General features: G+C 55.8%; 1 protein-coding gene and 1 long non-coding RNA gene across 7 annotated transcripts in view; one reads left to right on the top strand and one right to left on the bottom strand.

The window, feature by feature from the left end:
- LOC136794116 (uncharacterized) overlaps positions 1-12,196 on the bottom strand; it is a 31,947-nt gene that overhangs the window by 12,523 nt on the left and 7,228 nt on the right. The window lies entirely within an intron of this gene.
- NMRK2 (nicotinamide riboside kinase 2) lies at positions 6,862-11,717 on the top strand. 5 transcript variants are annotated; one of them, XM_067033086.1, is made up of 7 exons: positions 6,862-7,040; positions 9,269-9,359; positions 9,928-9,976; positions 10,061-10,217; positions 10,565-10,636; positions 11,007-11,113; positions 11,386-11,717. In XM_067033086.1, exons 2-7 carry the CDS (start codon positions 9,270-9,272, stop codon positions 11,469-11,471), a joined length of 561 nt encoding a protein of 186 aa, XP_066889187.1. In that variant the 5' UTR covers positions 6,862-7,040; position 9,269; the 3' UTR covers positions 11,472-11,717. The 5 variants fall into 5 exon arrangements, with proteins under 5 accessions (XP_066889187.1, XP_058916083.1, XP_066889188.1 ...); XM_059060100.2 differs by lacking the exon at positions 6,862-7,040 and adding an exon at positions 7,197-7,532; XM_067033087.1 differs by lacking the exons at positions 6,862-7,040; positions 10,565-10,636 and adding an exon at positions 7,197-7,532.

The following is a 12,196-nucleotide window of genomic DNA, read 5'->3' as shown; positions in this document are numbered from 1 at the left end:
AGACCTTACAGGCTAAGGGTTCAGCCCCACAAGACGGCCCCGACTTCAGACACCAGTCAATCTCAGGTCCTAGAATAGGGTACAATTCAGCAATAGTCAAATGGAAGAGATGCACAAGGCGAGGTGTGGGGAAGGGGGCGGAGCTTCCACGCCCCCTCTGGGCACCACCCTCCCAGCACCTCCCTGTGTCCACCCACCAGAAGCTCTATAGAAACTGCTTAGGGATTTTCATGGAGGCATGACGGATTACACCACTGGCCATTGATGAAATCTCCATCCCTCTAATCCCAGGGTCAGTGGGGTGCCCTGGCCGCCAGCCCCGATCCTGTGGTTACAGGGCGAAATTCCAAAAGTCACCTCGTAGCATAAACTCAGGTGTGGTTGAAAGGTCTTGTTAGGAAAGCAAAGGATGCTTCCTTCATCTTTATTATCTGGAGCCATTTCAGGCTCCAGAGGACATAAGACCAAATATTATCATAAAAGGGACTTCCCTGGTGGGCCAGTGGTTAGAACTCCACGCTTCCGTGGCAGGGGGCACGGGTTAGATCCCTGGTCGGGATCTAACACACAGCACACAAGCTGTGCAGTGTGACAAAGAAAAAAAACTTCCCCCCCAAAAAAAATGTATATATTAAAACAAAAGATGTCCCCTCTTCTGATGTAGGAAATTACAAGGGTTTTAGGGGCTGTGTGCCGGGAACTGGGAACTAAGTCCAACTATGTTTCTTATTATAAATCATAATATCACAATAATAATAACAGTAGCAGTAATAATAATAGTCTGAGTCCAACCTAGCACAGGCCGCATGTTACTGAGAGCGGGGTCTGAGGCAGGGAGAGGGTATGTGGCTCACCTGGGGTCACCCGGACCCTGAGTGATTGATCTGAGGTCTGATTCTGTGCCACCCCCGGCCACCCCATCGCTTGCCTGGAGACCCACGACCCTCTGCCAGCTGCAGGACATTGGGGGCTGTGCCCCTCAAAGGGTCAGAGTGGACCCTCCCACGTCAGGTACGAGAGGAGTCCTCCCGTTGTCCCTGCCCAGGATCTTGGGACATGCTGGAGGCAGGGATGCCAGGACAGGTGTGAGGTCCATACAAAGTCACCATCAGGTTGAGGGCGGGAGCTGGCAGGTGCCAGCCCACCTGACCCTCTGATGTCCAGCGAGGTGCCTTTCACGGAGAAGGTCGCTTCACGGGGGCTGGGAGGGGGCCTCAAGTAGAGGGGGCGAGCTGGCATGAAGGTGGCGAGGAAGAGGTGTTGAAGATAGCAGAGCTGGTGCTGGGATCAGGGGGTGCCCTCTTTGGAGGGGACGGACCTGCCCCTCTTTCCCACCCCACCAAGTCTGTGATTATCCTAAGGGGGTTCTTGCAAACCTCATTTATCCATTCGTTCATCCATTTGCTGAGCACTGGGGATCCCACAGGGCTCAAGCACCCCTTATGTGGCTCCCGGCCCAGTGGGGGAGTTTGACACGGAACCAGGGCCTCACTGGGGACCAGGAGGAAAGTCCAAGAAGGGTCCCTGGAGGGAGGGTCCTTGGTGACTGGAGACCAGAGAGAGAAGTAGCAGTTAGCTAGGCCAACGGGCGGGCGGAGAGGTGTCCCCGGCGGAGGGCTCAGCAAGGGCAAAGGCCTGGAGGCCAGACAGAGCTGGGTGAACCAGGAGCAGGAAAGTGAAGGGCGGCTGGAGTGCAGTGGGGGTGCTGGGGGGAGATTTTTACTATTAGTGGCATTCAGCACATTCACAACATTGTGCAGCCATTACCGGACTTTTCCATCCCCCACAAAAGGAGAGCCCGTCCCTATTAACAGTCACCCCCCACACACACCCCTCCCCTAGCCCCTGACAACCAGGAATCCACTCTCTGTCTCTGTGCATTTGCCTGTCCTGGACGTTTCACACTGTGGGACAGGATGGTCACTTTTAATAACCTTGGACCAGTGGGCTGTTTGAGGATTGGCAGGTCTGCACTGGGAGCCCCTGTGCCAGGGTGAGCCTCCCAGCAGGCCTCCCAGCAGTGCCCTGCCAGGGCCTCTATCTGGGCATGTCACCGTCACCCACGGCTTGGGCCACACGCCCCACAAGGAAGCTCCCAGGAAATTCTTGCCACTGAAACGGAGCCAGAGGTCACACTCAGAGCTGGCTTTCCCCCTGCCTACGGGGCAGCTGATGGAGCTCAGCGGCACAGGTCCGGCCACGCTGAGCTGCCAAGAAAGGCAACTGAGACCCAGAAGGGGCTGGACGGGGGGAGAAGGGAGTGGGAGCCAGTGGACAAGACCCCCGTCTTGGCCATTTGCTCACCCTGCCCCTGGTGGCCACCTTTGAGGCGAGGGTCACTGCTCCCAGTGACCTCTCCTGACCTCTGTGCCAGGCGAGTCCTGCCTGAGGCCACTGGGTGGGTCCATTAACCAGCCATCAACAAGATCCATCACTTTCTGTCTCCACCACTGGTTGGCCCTCAGCAGCTGTCTTGGCCACAGCGGGTCCTGCCGGTGGAATCGGGGGGTGGGGGAGGTCACGGGGGTCCAGACAGGGCAGGGCCTGCGCGTGAGGACAGTGGGCTTCTTTTCTTTTATTTTTAGTTGCAGCGTGCAGGATCTAGTTCCCTGACCAGGGATTGAACCTGGGACGCCCCTGCATTGGAAGAGTGGAGTCTTAACCACTGGACCGCCAGGGAAGTCCCTGTGCTTCTTTTAAATGCAAATAAGGATGGGGAAGCGTGTGGCAAAGGAGAGTTGAAACAGAGGAAAGACAGCCCCTGGTCTGGATTTTTACAAAGCTCCTCCCTCTGGCCGTGATACAGAGGTAGCTGGTTTAAAGAAAAACCAGTGCCAGCCAGTTCAAGCTGTAAAACCGGATTGTACTCAGGAGCCATTGTAATGGCTCCACTCCTAACACAGCACAGGCAAGCAGGTTCACAGACAAGGAGCCGGTGGGGTCGGTGGACAGAATCACTAGGAGGAGACGTGAAGGGTAAGGGGGGGGGGGGGGTTTCTGGCTACACTGACTTAGCAGATTCTTGCTGAGACCCCCTCGTGTTTCACCAGCGGCTGGATTCAAAGATCTCCTGCCCCTCCCTGTTTCATTCATTCCCTCTGCTACCATTTAGGGAGCCTCTGCCTTTTGTGGACCCACCCTTGTTAGGCACCTGGGACACGTCAGAGAACAAGACACATCTGGCCCTGCCTGCCCCAGAGGGAACTCACAGTGTGGAGGGAGGGAATGGGGATCCAGAAAGGCTTCCTGGAGGAGGGGATGGATGTCCAAGCTGACACAGGATGGCTTAGTCAAAGTTAGCCCAGGGGAGGGGGATTGGGTAAGAGGAGAGGTGTTCCTGGAAGAGAGAACAGCATGTACAAAGGCCCTGTGGCAGCAGCTCTGGGTGCTGAGGGACAGGTAAGTGATGGGTAGGGCAGGGCATCCTCCCTTCATAAATCCTCCTGGAGGTGGAAGCCCAAGGCCAAAGAGAGCCTCCCTCCCTTGGTTGGGGCCAGCAGCCTCCCTTTATAAAGGAGAGAACAGGTGAGGCACAGAGAGGCAAGGGTGGGGCCCGAGCTCCCCCAGGTGGCAAGTGGCAGAACCAAGATTCAAATGCAGGATTCTTAACCAGGGGTTCTTAAAGTGTGTCCAGTGTGGGTGAGGGTGGTGGTTGCCGAGACCCTTTCAGGGGGTCTTCAAGGTCAAAATCACACATGAGCAAAAGATCCATTCAAAGTGCAAAGACAGGAACTTCCCTGGAGGACCAGTGGTTAAAACTCTGTGCTCCAGGACTTCCCTGGTGGCGCAGTGGTTAAGAATCCGCCTGCTAATGCAGGGGACACGGGTTCGAGCCCTGGTCCAGGAAGATCCCACATGCTGCAGGGCAACTAAGCCCATGCTCCACAACTACTGAGCCTGCGCTCTAGAGCCTGTGAGCCACAACTACTGAAGCCCGGGCGCCTAGAGCCCGTGCTCCACAACAGGAGAAGCTACCGCAATGAGAAGCCCGCGCACCACAACGAAGAGTAGCACCTGCTCACCGTAACTAGAGAAAGCCCGTACACAGCAACGAAGACCCAACACAGCTAAAAATAAATAAATAAAATTAAAAAAAAAAAAAAAAGACTCCGTGCTCCCAATGCAGGGGAGCATGGGTTGGATCCCCGGTCAGGGAACTGAGAGCCCACACGCTGCACAGTGTGGCCAAAAATAAAAGTTAAAAATTAAAATTAAATGAAAAATAAAACAAAGTGCAAAGATAGACCAATGGCCTTTAATGGAGCAGAGAATGAAAGAGAACAGGCCACCTTCATAAACCTCTACCTGTCCAGTTTGGGTATAGGACAAAGACTACCCATGATGACCTAAAAAGGCTAAAAATCCTCCTCTCTCTGTGTGAAGCTGGGTTTTCTTCCTAAATATCAACCGAGACAACTATGGAAATGGGCTGAACAACAAGCAGATTTGAGAATCCTTCGAAACCAGATATTAAAGGGACTTGCAAAAATGTAGAATATCGGGCTTCCCTGGTGGCGCAGTGGTTGAGAATCCGCCTGCCGATGCAGGGGACATGGGTTCGTGCCCCGGTCCGGGAAGATCCCACATGCCGCAGAGCGGCTGGGCCCGTGAGCCATGGCCGCTGAGCCTGCGCGTCCGGAGCCTGTGCTCCGCGACGGGAGAGGCCACAGCAGTGAGAGGCCCGCGTACCGCAAAAAAAAAAAAAAAAAGAAAAAGAAAAAGAAAAAAATGTAGAATATCACTCTTTTACCTAAAAATTTTTTTTAAATTTCAACAAGACGAATTTATTCTCTGACAGTTCTGGAGGTGAGGAGTCTGACATGGGTCTCACGGGGCTAAAATCAAGATGTGGGCAGGGCTGGTTCCTTCCAGAGGCTGCACGGGAGCATCAGTTCCCGCCTTTTCCAGCTTCTAGAGGTGCCTCATCCTTGGCTCACAGCCCCATCCTCCACCCTCACAGGCAGCAGCGGGGTATCTTTCTGAACCTTCTGCCGTAGCTACATGTCCCTTCCCTGTGATTGTAGCCAGAAAGGTTCTCAGTTTTATTGTTGTTGTTAATTGAGGTGAAATTCACACAATATACAACTAGCCATTATTGTAAAGTGTACCATCCAGTGACATTTAGTGCGTTCACAATGCTGTGCGACCATCACCTCTAATTCCAGAACATTCTCATTGCCCCAGAAGAACCCCATATAAGTAATCACTCCCTATTTTCCCTCTCCCCCAGCCCCTGACAACCAGGAACCCACTCTCTGTGTCTGTGGATCTGCCTGTTGTGAATGTTTCCCATCAACGGAACCACACACTGTGTCTGGCTTCTCTCTCTTGAGCATCGTGTTCTCAAGGTCCATCCATGTTGTAGCGAGTGTCAGTGCTTCACCCCTTTTCATGGCCGAATAATATTCCATGTGTGGATGGAACACAGTTTGTGTATCCATCATCTGTGGATGGACACTTGAGGTGTTTCCACCTTTTGGCTCCTGTGAATTATGCTGCTATAAACATTCATGTACAAGCTTCTGTGGGGACATACGTTTTCATTTCTCTTGGGTAGACACTTTGAAGTGAAAATGGGTCATAAAACCACCAACTGTTTTCCACAGTGACTGTCCCGTTTTCCACCCCCACCAGCAACACACAGGGTCGCCGTTCCTCCCCATTCTCACCAACACTCTTTATCGTCCATCTCTTTGACTATGGCCATCCTAGGAGGCATGAGTGTTGTCTCACTGTGGTTTTGATTTGCATTTCCCTGATAATCAGTGATGCTGAGCATCTTTTCATGCGTTTGTTGGCCATGAGTACATCTTCTTTGAAGATATGTTGATTTAGATTCTTTGCCAATTTTTAAATTGGGTCGTTTGTCTTTTTCTTGTTGACTTGTAAGAGTTCTTTATATATTCTAGCTAGTAACCCCTTACCATATATCAATATATGACTTGTAAAAATTTTCTCCCACACCCTGCTTTGTCTTTTCACTTTCTTAATAATGTCATTCAATGCAAAAGACATTTTTAATTTGATCAAGCCCACTCCCTTAATTTTTCTTTATTTTTAAAAAATGTTATTATTTTTCATTAAAAATATTATATTTGGGACTTCCCTGGTGGCGCAGTGGTTAAGAATCCGCCTGTCAATGCAGGGGACACAGGTTCAGCCCCTGGTCCGGGAAGATCCCACATGCCGTGGAGCAACTAAGCCCATGTGCCACAACTACTGAGCCCTCTTGCCACAACTACGGAAGTCTGCATGCCTACAGCCCATGCTCTGCAACAAGAGAAGCCACCGCAATAAGAAGCACGTGCACCGCAACGAAGAGTAGCTCCCGCTCCACGCAACTAGAGAAAGCCCGAGTACAGCAACGAAGACCCAACACAGCCAAACATAAATAAATTAATTAAAAATATATGTATTATGTTTATGTGACCATGTAGTGATCAGTTGTCTTTTTTTTTTTTTTTTTTTTAGTTGCAGCATGCAGGATCTAGTTCCCCCAGCAGGGATCAAACCCAGGTCCCCAGCACTGGGAATGTGGAGTCTTACCCACTGGACCACAAGGGAAGACACTGGTTGTCACTTTTTAAAGTTAACAAACCTTTAATTTTCTCAGTTTTAATGTATAACGTGGTAAATATTATCCAGGATGCTAATCCATTTAAACAAAAGCTCCCCGGGGCCTCAGTCCTTTTCAAGAGTGGAAGAGGGGTCCTGAAACCAAAAGGTCTCCTCTGGTGGGGAGACGGGGTGGGGCATGTGGTCCCATCTGGTCAGTAAGGGGGCCGGGATCAGCCGGGCCCTGCCTACCCCACCCCCTAGCTCTTGAGAGGCCTGAAGCCAAACGCAGTGACGCCAGCCCTCACGTGGGCGCCCGCTGAACAGCCCCTGGTGTCACGCTGAGATTTCCTGGCGGCCAGGGTCACCAGAACGAAGCTTAAGTTCATCTTGGCATCAACCCCCCTGGAAAAGGAAGTCCCCTGCCGTGTGGGACCTCTGGGGCTCCCCCGCTGCTGTCGCTGGAGACGGGGCGGAGGAGGGAGGTGAGTTCCTTTTTTCAGCCCCCAGAACCGGCCTTAATGTCAGGGTCAGGCGAGGGGACACACTGGGCTGGATATTTTTAGGGAGGGAAGAGGTGTGGCTGGTTATCTGCCCCGTGGGCAGTCTGGCTAGGAGGGGGCGGGCGGGGAGGAGGAGGGGGGAAGAGGCAGCGGGGTGACTTCCACCTGCACCCCCCTGCCCGGCCGACCCGTGACTAATTTAGGCAAAAGACAGCGTGGAGCTATTTCCATCCAGTGGGAACAGGTGCGGCGCCCCCAGCGCTCCCCCCAACCCCACTTCACCGCGCCGGCCGCGCTCCCCATAGGCCGTGGGCCGCCGCCCCAGCCTATAAAGGCGCAGGGTTTTCTCAATGAAGCCGGGACGCACTGAGGGGTCGGGCCCAGCCGGGTACCAGGGAGTCGGGAGCTGGCCTGCCAACCGCGGTCCCCGCCGCCCCTCCGCGCGGAGATGAAGTGCATTGTGGGCATCGGAGGGTGAGCATCCAGGGCCCCGGGCGGCCCACCCCGCGGGGGCAAAGGCGCACAGCTCACGGGAGAGGCCAGCCGGGCGCTGTCCTGTGCGGGCCGGGGTGGCCTGGGCAGGAGGCCTGGGAATGAATGGAGGGCTGCCTGGCGACTGGTGTCGCACGGACCCGATGCCCAAGGTCGGAGTGCGGGGAGGGGTCTCTGCCCTCTGTTCGGCACAGGGCCGGGCGCGGGTCCCAAGTTAAAATTTCCAAATGGAAGTCACTTCCCCAAGCCGCACCCCTGACTAGATTCAGGGGGGAATAGAATACTTTATAAAGCCCAGACCGACCTTAAGGCGCGGGGGTGGGGGTGGGGTAAACTCCGACCCCAGGGAGGCACGTGGGCAGGTGCTGCAGGGTCCCCAGAATGGCTCTCCCGTGACTGTGTGGCACCTGCCTTTGCAGCCACTTCTGCTGACCCCAGGCAGGGGCCTTGCCTTCCCGGAGATTTATTACCAGTAACCAGGCCTTTTTAAGATGATGCCGGGGAAGCATTTAGAATAAGCGGCTTGGCCCTCCCACCTGGGAGGTCACCCTGGGTCCTCCCCGCTTGGTTTGATGCTCCATCATCCTCTTGAAATTCCTAATAGAGACCAGGGCCCTCCATTTCTGCCCGTTCTGTAGCCGGCCCTGAGGGCATGGTGTGTCTTTCAGCAACAAGTCAAATGAACATCAGGTATGTTCTAACCTGCTTCCCTTAATGTATGGGGGTCACCTTTCCCACTGGCCCTTTTAAATGGCTGCAGGTGCCCCCCTTCCACACCCAGCTTTCCACTGATTCCTAGGAGCGGGACAAGCAGGTCAAGGGGACACTCATTTCCAGAAAGGCCCGGCAGTCAGCCTTCTCTGTCCTTCGGCGGCCCCAGTCCAGAGTCCTTGGGGTGACCATCTGTCCTGCTTTTCCTGGGACTGAAGGGTCCCCAGGATTTGGGACTTTGAGCACTAGAACCAGAGACGTCCCGGGCACACCAGGATGAGGTGGTCACCGGGCTTTGCCCGTTCCTTTTTTTAATAATCCTTTCCCTTTGTCATAAGGTGATTATCTCTTCCCGGTTTTGCAGTGAACTGCAGTGAACTTCCTATCACAAATATTTTTTTCTCCCCCAGTTTGCACTTGCTTTAATGATTTGGCTTTTTTTAAAGCCCTGCTGAGGCTAAGTCACACGTGGCCCTCAGTTTCCTCGAGCTCCGGGCACCACTTCCTGGGTTTGCAGTTAACACTGGCTGAGTCTGAACACAGAAAGCAGTGCTTCCGTGACCCCAGCCAAGACTGTGTTCGCTTTTTTGTTTGTTTGTTTTCACACGCTCTGCCCCTTTCTCTTTTTCATCAGGCAGGTGAGCACGGGCCTGTGCCTAGCGGGCAGTGGGCAGCGGTGGGCCAGGCACCGCAGATCGGCTGATTAGAAAGCCTCCTCTGACCTAACATGAACAGAAACACCCTCTTAGCTCTACTGTTTTACAGGCCTGTGTCTGTTTTGCTTTGTTTTGTTTGGGGCCACGCAGCTTGGCTTGCAGGATCTTAGTTCCCAACCGGGGATCGAATTGCACCCCCTGCAGAGGAAGCGCAGCGTCCTAACCACTGGACCACCAGGAAGTCCCTAGAGGCCTGTGTTTTAGATTTGAGTCTGATCCTGGGGGCCCCTCAGCCCCGGAAAGGTGCAGAGAGGGGACCCGGGCAGCCTCACGTGTATGCTCTGTCCACAGCATGACCAACGGCGGGAAGACCACACTGACCAACAGCCTCCTTAAGTCACTGCCCAACTGCTGTGTGATCCACCAGGATGACTTCTTCAAGGTGGCTGCCCTGGCCGGGGGCGGGGGGCGGCAGCCCCGAGAAGGAGACTCAGGGGAGCAGACCCCTCCCGGGGCACCCTGGGCTAACCCGAGTCGGGAGATCGAGGGACCCGCAGTCTCGGTGACTGAGCACCTACTGCGTGCCTGGCACGTCCTCACGGCACACCCGTTCCCCACGGGACAGATGGGGAAACTGCGGTTCCCAGAGGGTGCGTGCCACCTGGGTGGTACCCTTTATCCTCTGCAACTCCACTTTCCCATCTGCAAAATGGGCTCTGAGCCCGCCCTTGATGCTCTGTGGAGGGTGAGGGGGTAACTAGATCATAGATGCAAAATCCCCCCGCTCCTGGTCCCAACAGTCACCAGGTTGGGGAGGGGTTCTGAATGCCAGCCTGGAGCCCCCCCCGCCCCGCCTGGGACCTCGGAGCCTATGACTATCAGCTGCAGGGGGCCGAGGCAGGCTGGGGCACCCAGACCCTCACTGGAGGCTCTCCAGGCGCTCTCACCCCAGGGTTGGGTAAGGTGGGAAGGCGGGCACTGAGCCCGCGGCTTGGGCTCCTCTGTTTCAGCCCCAAGACCAAATAGCAGTTGGGGAGGACGGCTTCAAACAGTGGGACGGTAAGGACGGACGGCAGCCCCGCGCCCCCTGCCCTCGCTGCCCCATGGCCCCCACCAAACCAACACTCGCTTTCCCGCCCCCAGTGCTGGAGTCCCTGGACATGGAGGCCATGCTGAGCACCGTGCAGGCCTGGATGAGCAGCCCCCGGAAGTTCGCCCGTGCCCACGGGGTCCATGTCCAGCTGGACGCCTCAGACACCCACATCCTCATCCTGGAAGGCTTCCTTCTCTACAGCTACAAGTGAGCATCTCCAGGTCTGGGCCCGGATTGTCCCAGGCCACCAAATCTCTATTTTGACAGACAACCTTGCTGGGTGACCCTGGGCAGGACATCGAACCTCTCTGGGCCCATCCAAATTGGGAGAGAGGGAGGATTCCACGCTCAGGGTGGGGGGGCTAATGCGGGCATGGTAGGAGGCTGGCCGACGCTGGCCCCCTCACTCATCCCTAACCTAATCAGCCCAGACAAACCGCCCCCAGCCTCCGCCAACCAGCCCTCATCACCCAGGAATGTCCCTGGAGGCCAAGGCCATGGGGGATTGTGTACTTTGACCCACGGGCGCTGACTGGATCCCCTACCCCTGCCAGGCCCCTGGTGGACTTGTATAGCCGACGGTACTTCCTGACCGTCCCGTACGAAGAGTGCAAGTGGAGGAGAAGGTGAGCCTGGGGGCCCTGTCTGCATTCCCAGGTGGGACCAGGAAACTGGGTAATGCCTGCTGGACACACGGCCACCCTGAAGGCTGACGGGCAGCAAGCACCTGGGTGGCCAGTGCTGGGGTCCAGAGGCCCATAGCCTGGGGCCTGGAGAGCGTGGCCCACCCATGCCCTACCCTGGGCATCTCCCAGGCCCACCGGGGAAAATGCTGGAAGTTGGGGCACCCAGGCCCCAGCACGGGGCCCCTAAATCAGTGGGGTCCCCCTTCTCAGTGGTGCTGCCCCGACCTAGTTCCCGCACCCCAGGCTCTGCTCATGGCACCCCCCTCAGGCGACATGGGTGTTGTTCATTCTCGCCCATCTCCCTCCCCAGTACTCGACGCTACATGGTCCCTGACCCCCCTGGCCTCTTCGACGGCCACGTGTGGCCTATGTACCAGAAGTATAAGCGGGAGATGGAGGCCAATGGCGTGGAAGTGGGTAAGTCCCTGAGTAAGATGAGGCCAGCTCCTCCCCATTGGGACCATTTGGGAAACCTGAAAGTCCCTCCTCGAGTCTCACCACCAGTCTCTCTCGCTTTGGGCCCCAGAGGCTGGTCTGTTACCGCAGGCTGACTCTGCAGGCCAGCTTCCTCCTGACCAGCAGTACTCCAGGCCTCTGTGAGCTGGCCGCCCGCCTCCTGGCGGCAGCCCCAGTGACCCGGGCTGCGGTTGGGCCCCCAGGGCCCCTGACTGTGGCCTTCCTGATTTCAGTGTACCTGGACGGCATGAAGTCCCGCGAGGAGCTCTTCCACCAAGTCCTGGAAGACGTTCAGAACTCGCTTCTGAACCACTCCTAGGTGTGGCTGGAGAGGAGGGGCCCAGCCCCCGATGCAGGGACCCAGACACAATTCCGGCCACAGTACGGCCAGGCTGGCGGCATCCCAGCCAGACACTGCGTGACCATTTCCCTTTGGGGAAGTCTGTACATATGAGAGTGGAGGCCCCACTCACAGCCCAGCATCTCAGGGCCCGGGCATTCTGTCCCAAGATGCGTCTGTAACCTCGATGGCGGCTTATGTATTAAACCTGATCCTGTTTTATAATCGTTGGGGTCCAGCCTGTTGCATTCGAAGTGCTGAGAGGGACCCTCCTGCCTCGTCTCCTTGGTGCATTGGTGGCATCGGGGTGGGAGACACCAAGGGCTCTGGGCAGTTACAGTCTCCACATGTTGGATCCATGGCAATGTGTCCCTGGGTGGCCGCTTGAGGGTCTTTGGGCCTAGCTTCCTCAAAAGGGAAATTCCTGCCAGCTTTCAAAAACCAGCACAGCACGGCCCAGAGCAGGGGCTGGGAGGTCAGCCAAGCCTGAGAGTGCCCCTGGCTCTTAGCTGAGCCCCGCTGTCACTGCACCCCGGCGCCTCCTCTGTGACTGGAGCTGACACCTACTTCTTCTCGTGACCCACGATGCTCATAAGGACACACTCCCTGTCCCAGGAACCACATCTCCCTGAGCCTTCCCTAGAATGTTGGTGAGGCAGTTTATTGTATACACCCATTTCACAGATGGGAAGACTGAGGCTCAG

Source organism: Kogia breviceps, chromosome 4, assembly GCF_026419965.1.
Source record: "Kogia breviceps isolate mKogBre1 chromosome 4, mKogBre1 haplotype 1, whole genome shotgun sequence".
In the NCBI taxonomy this organism is placed as follows: Eukaryota; Metazoa; Chordata; class Mammalia; order Artiodactyla; family Physeteridae; genus Kogia; species Kogia breviceps.
Note: the sequence above shows the minus strand (reverse complement) of the source record. Positions and strands in the feature narration are given on the sequence as shown.

Excerpts from the sequence above, each read along its gene's own strand:
- NMRK2 (XM_067033084.1), top strand. The coding sequence starts at position 7,507 with ATGAAGTGCATTGTGGGCATCGGAGG. Across the intron at positions 9,568-10,060 it reads GAAACTGCGGTTCCCAGAGG|TGCTGGAGTCCCTGGACATG; the intron begins GTGCGTGCCACC and ends TCCCGCCCCCAG. Across the intron at positions 10,637-11,006 it reads GAGTGCAAGTGGAGGAGAAG|TACTCGACGCTACATGGTCC; the intron begins GTGAGCCTGGGG and ends CTCCCTCCCCAG.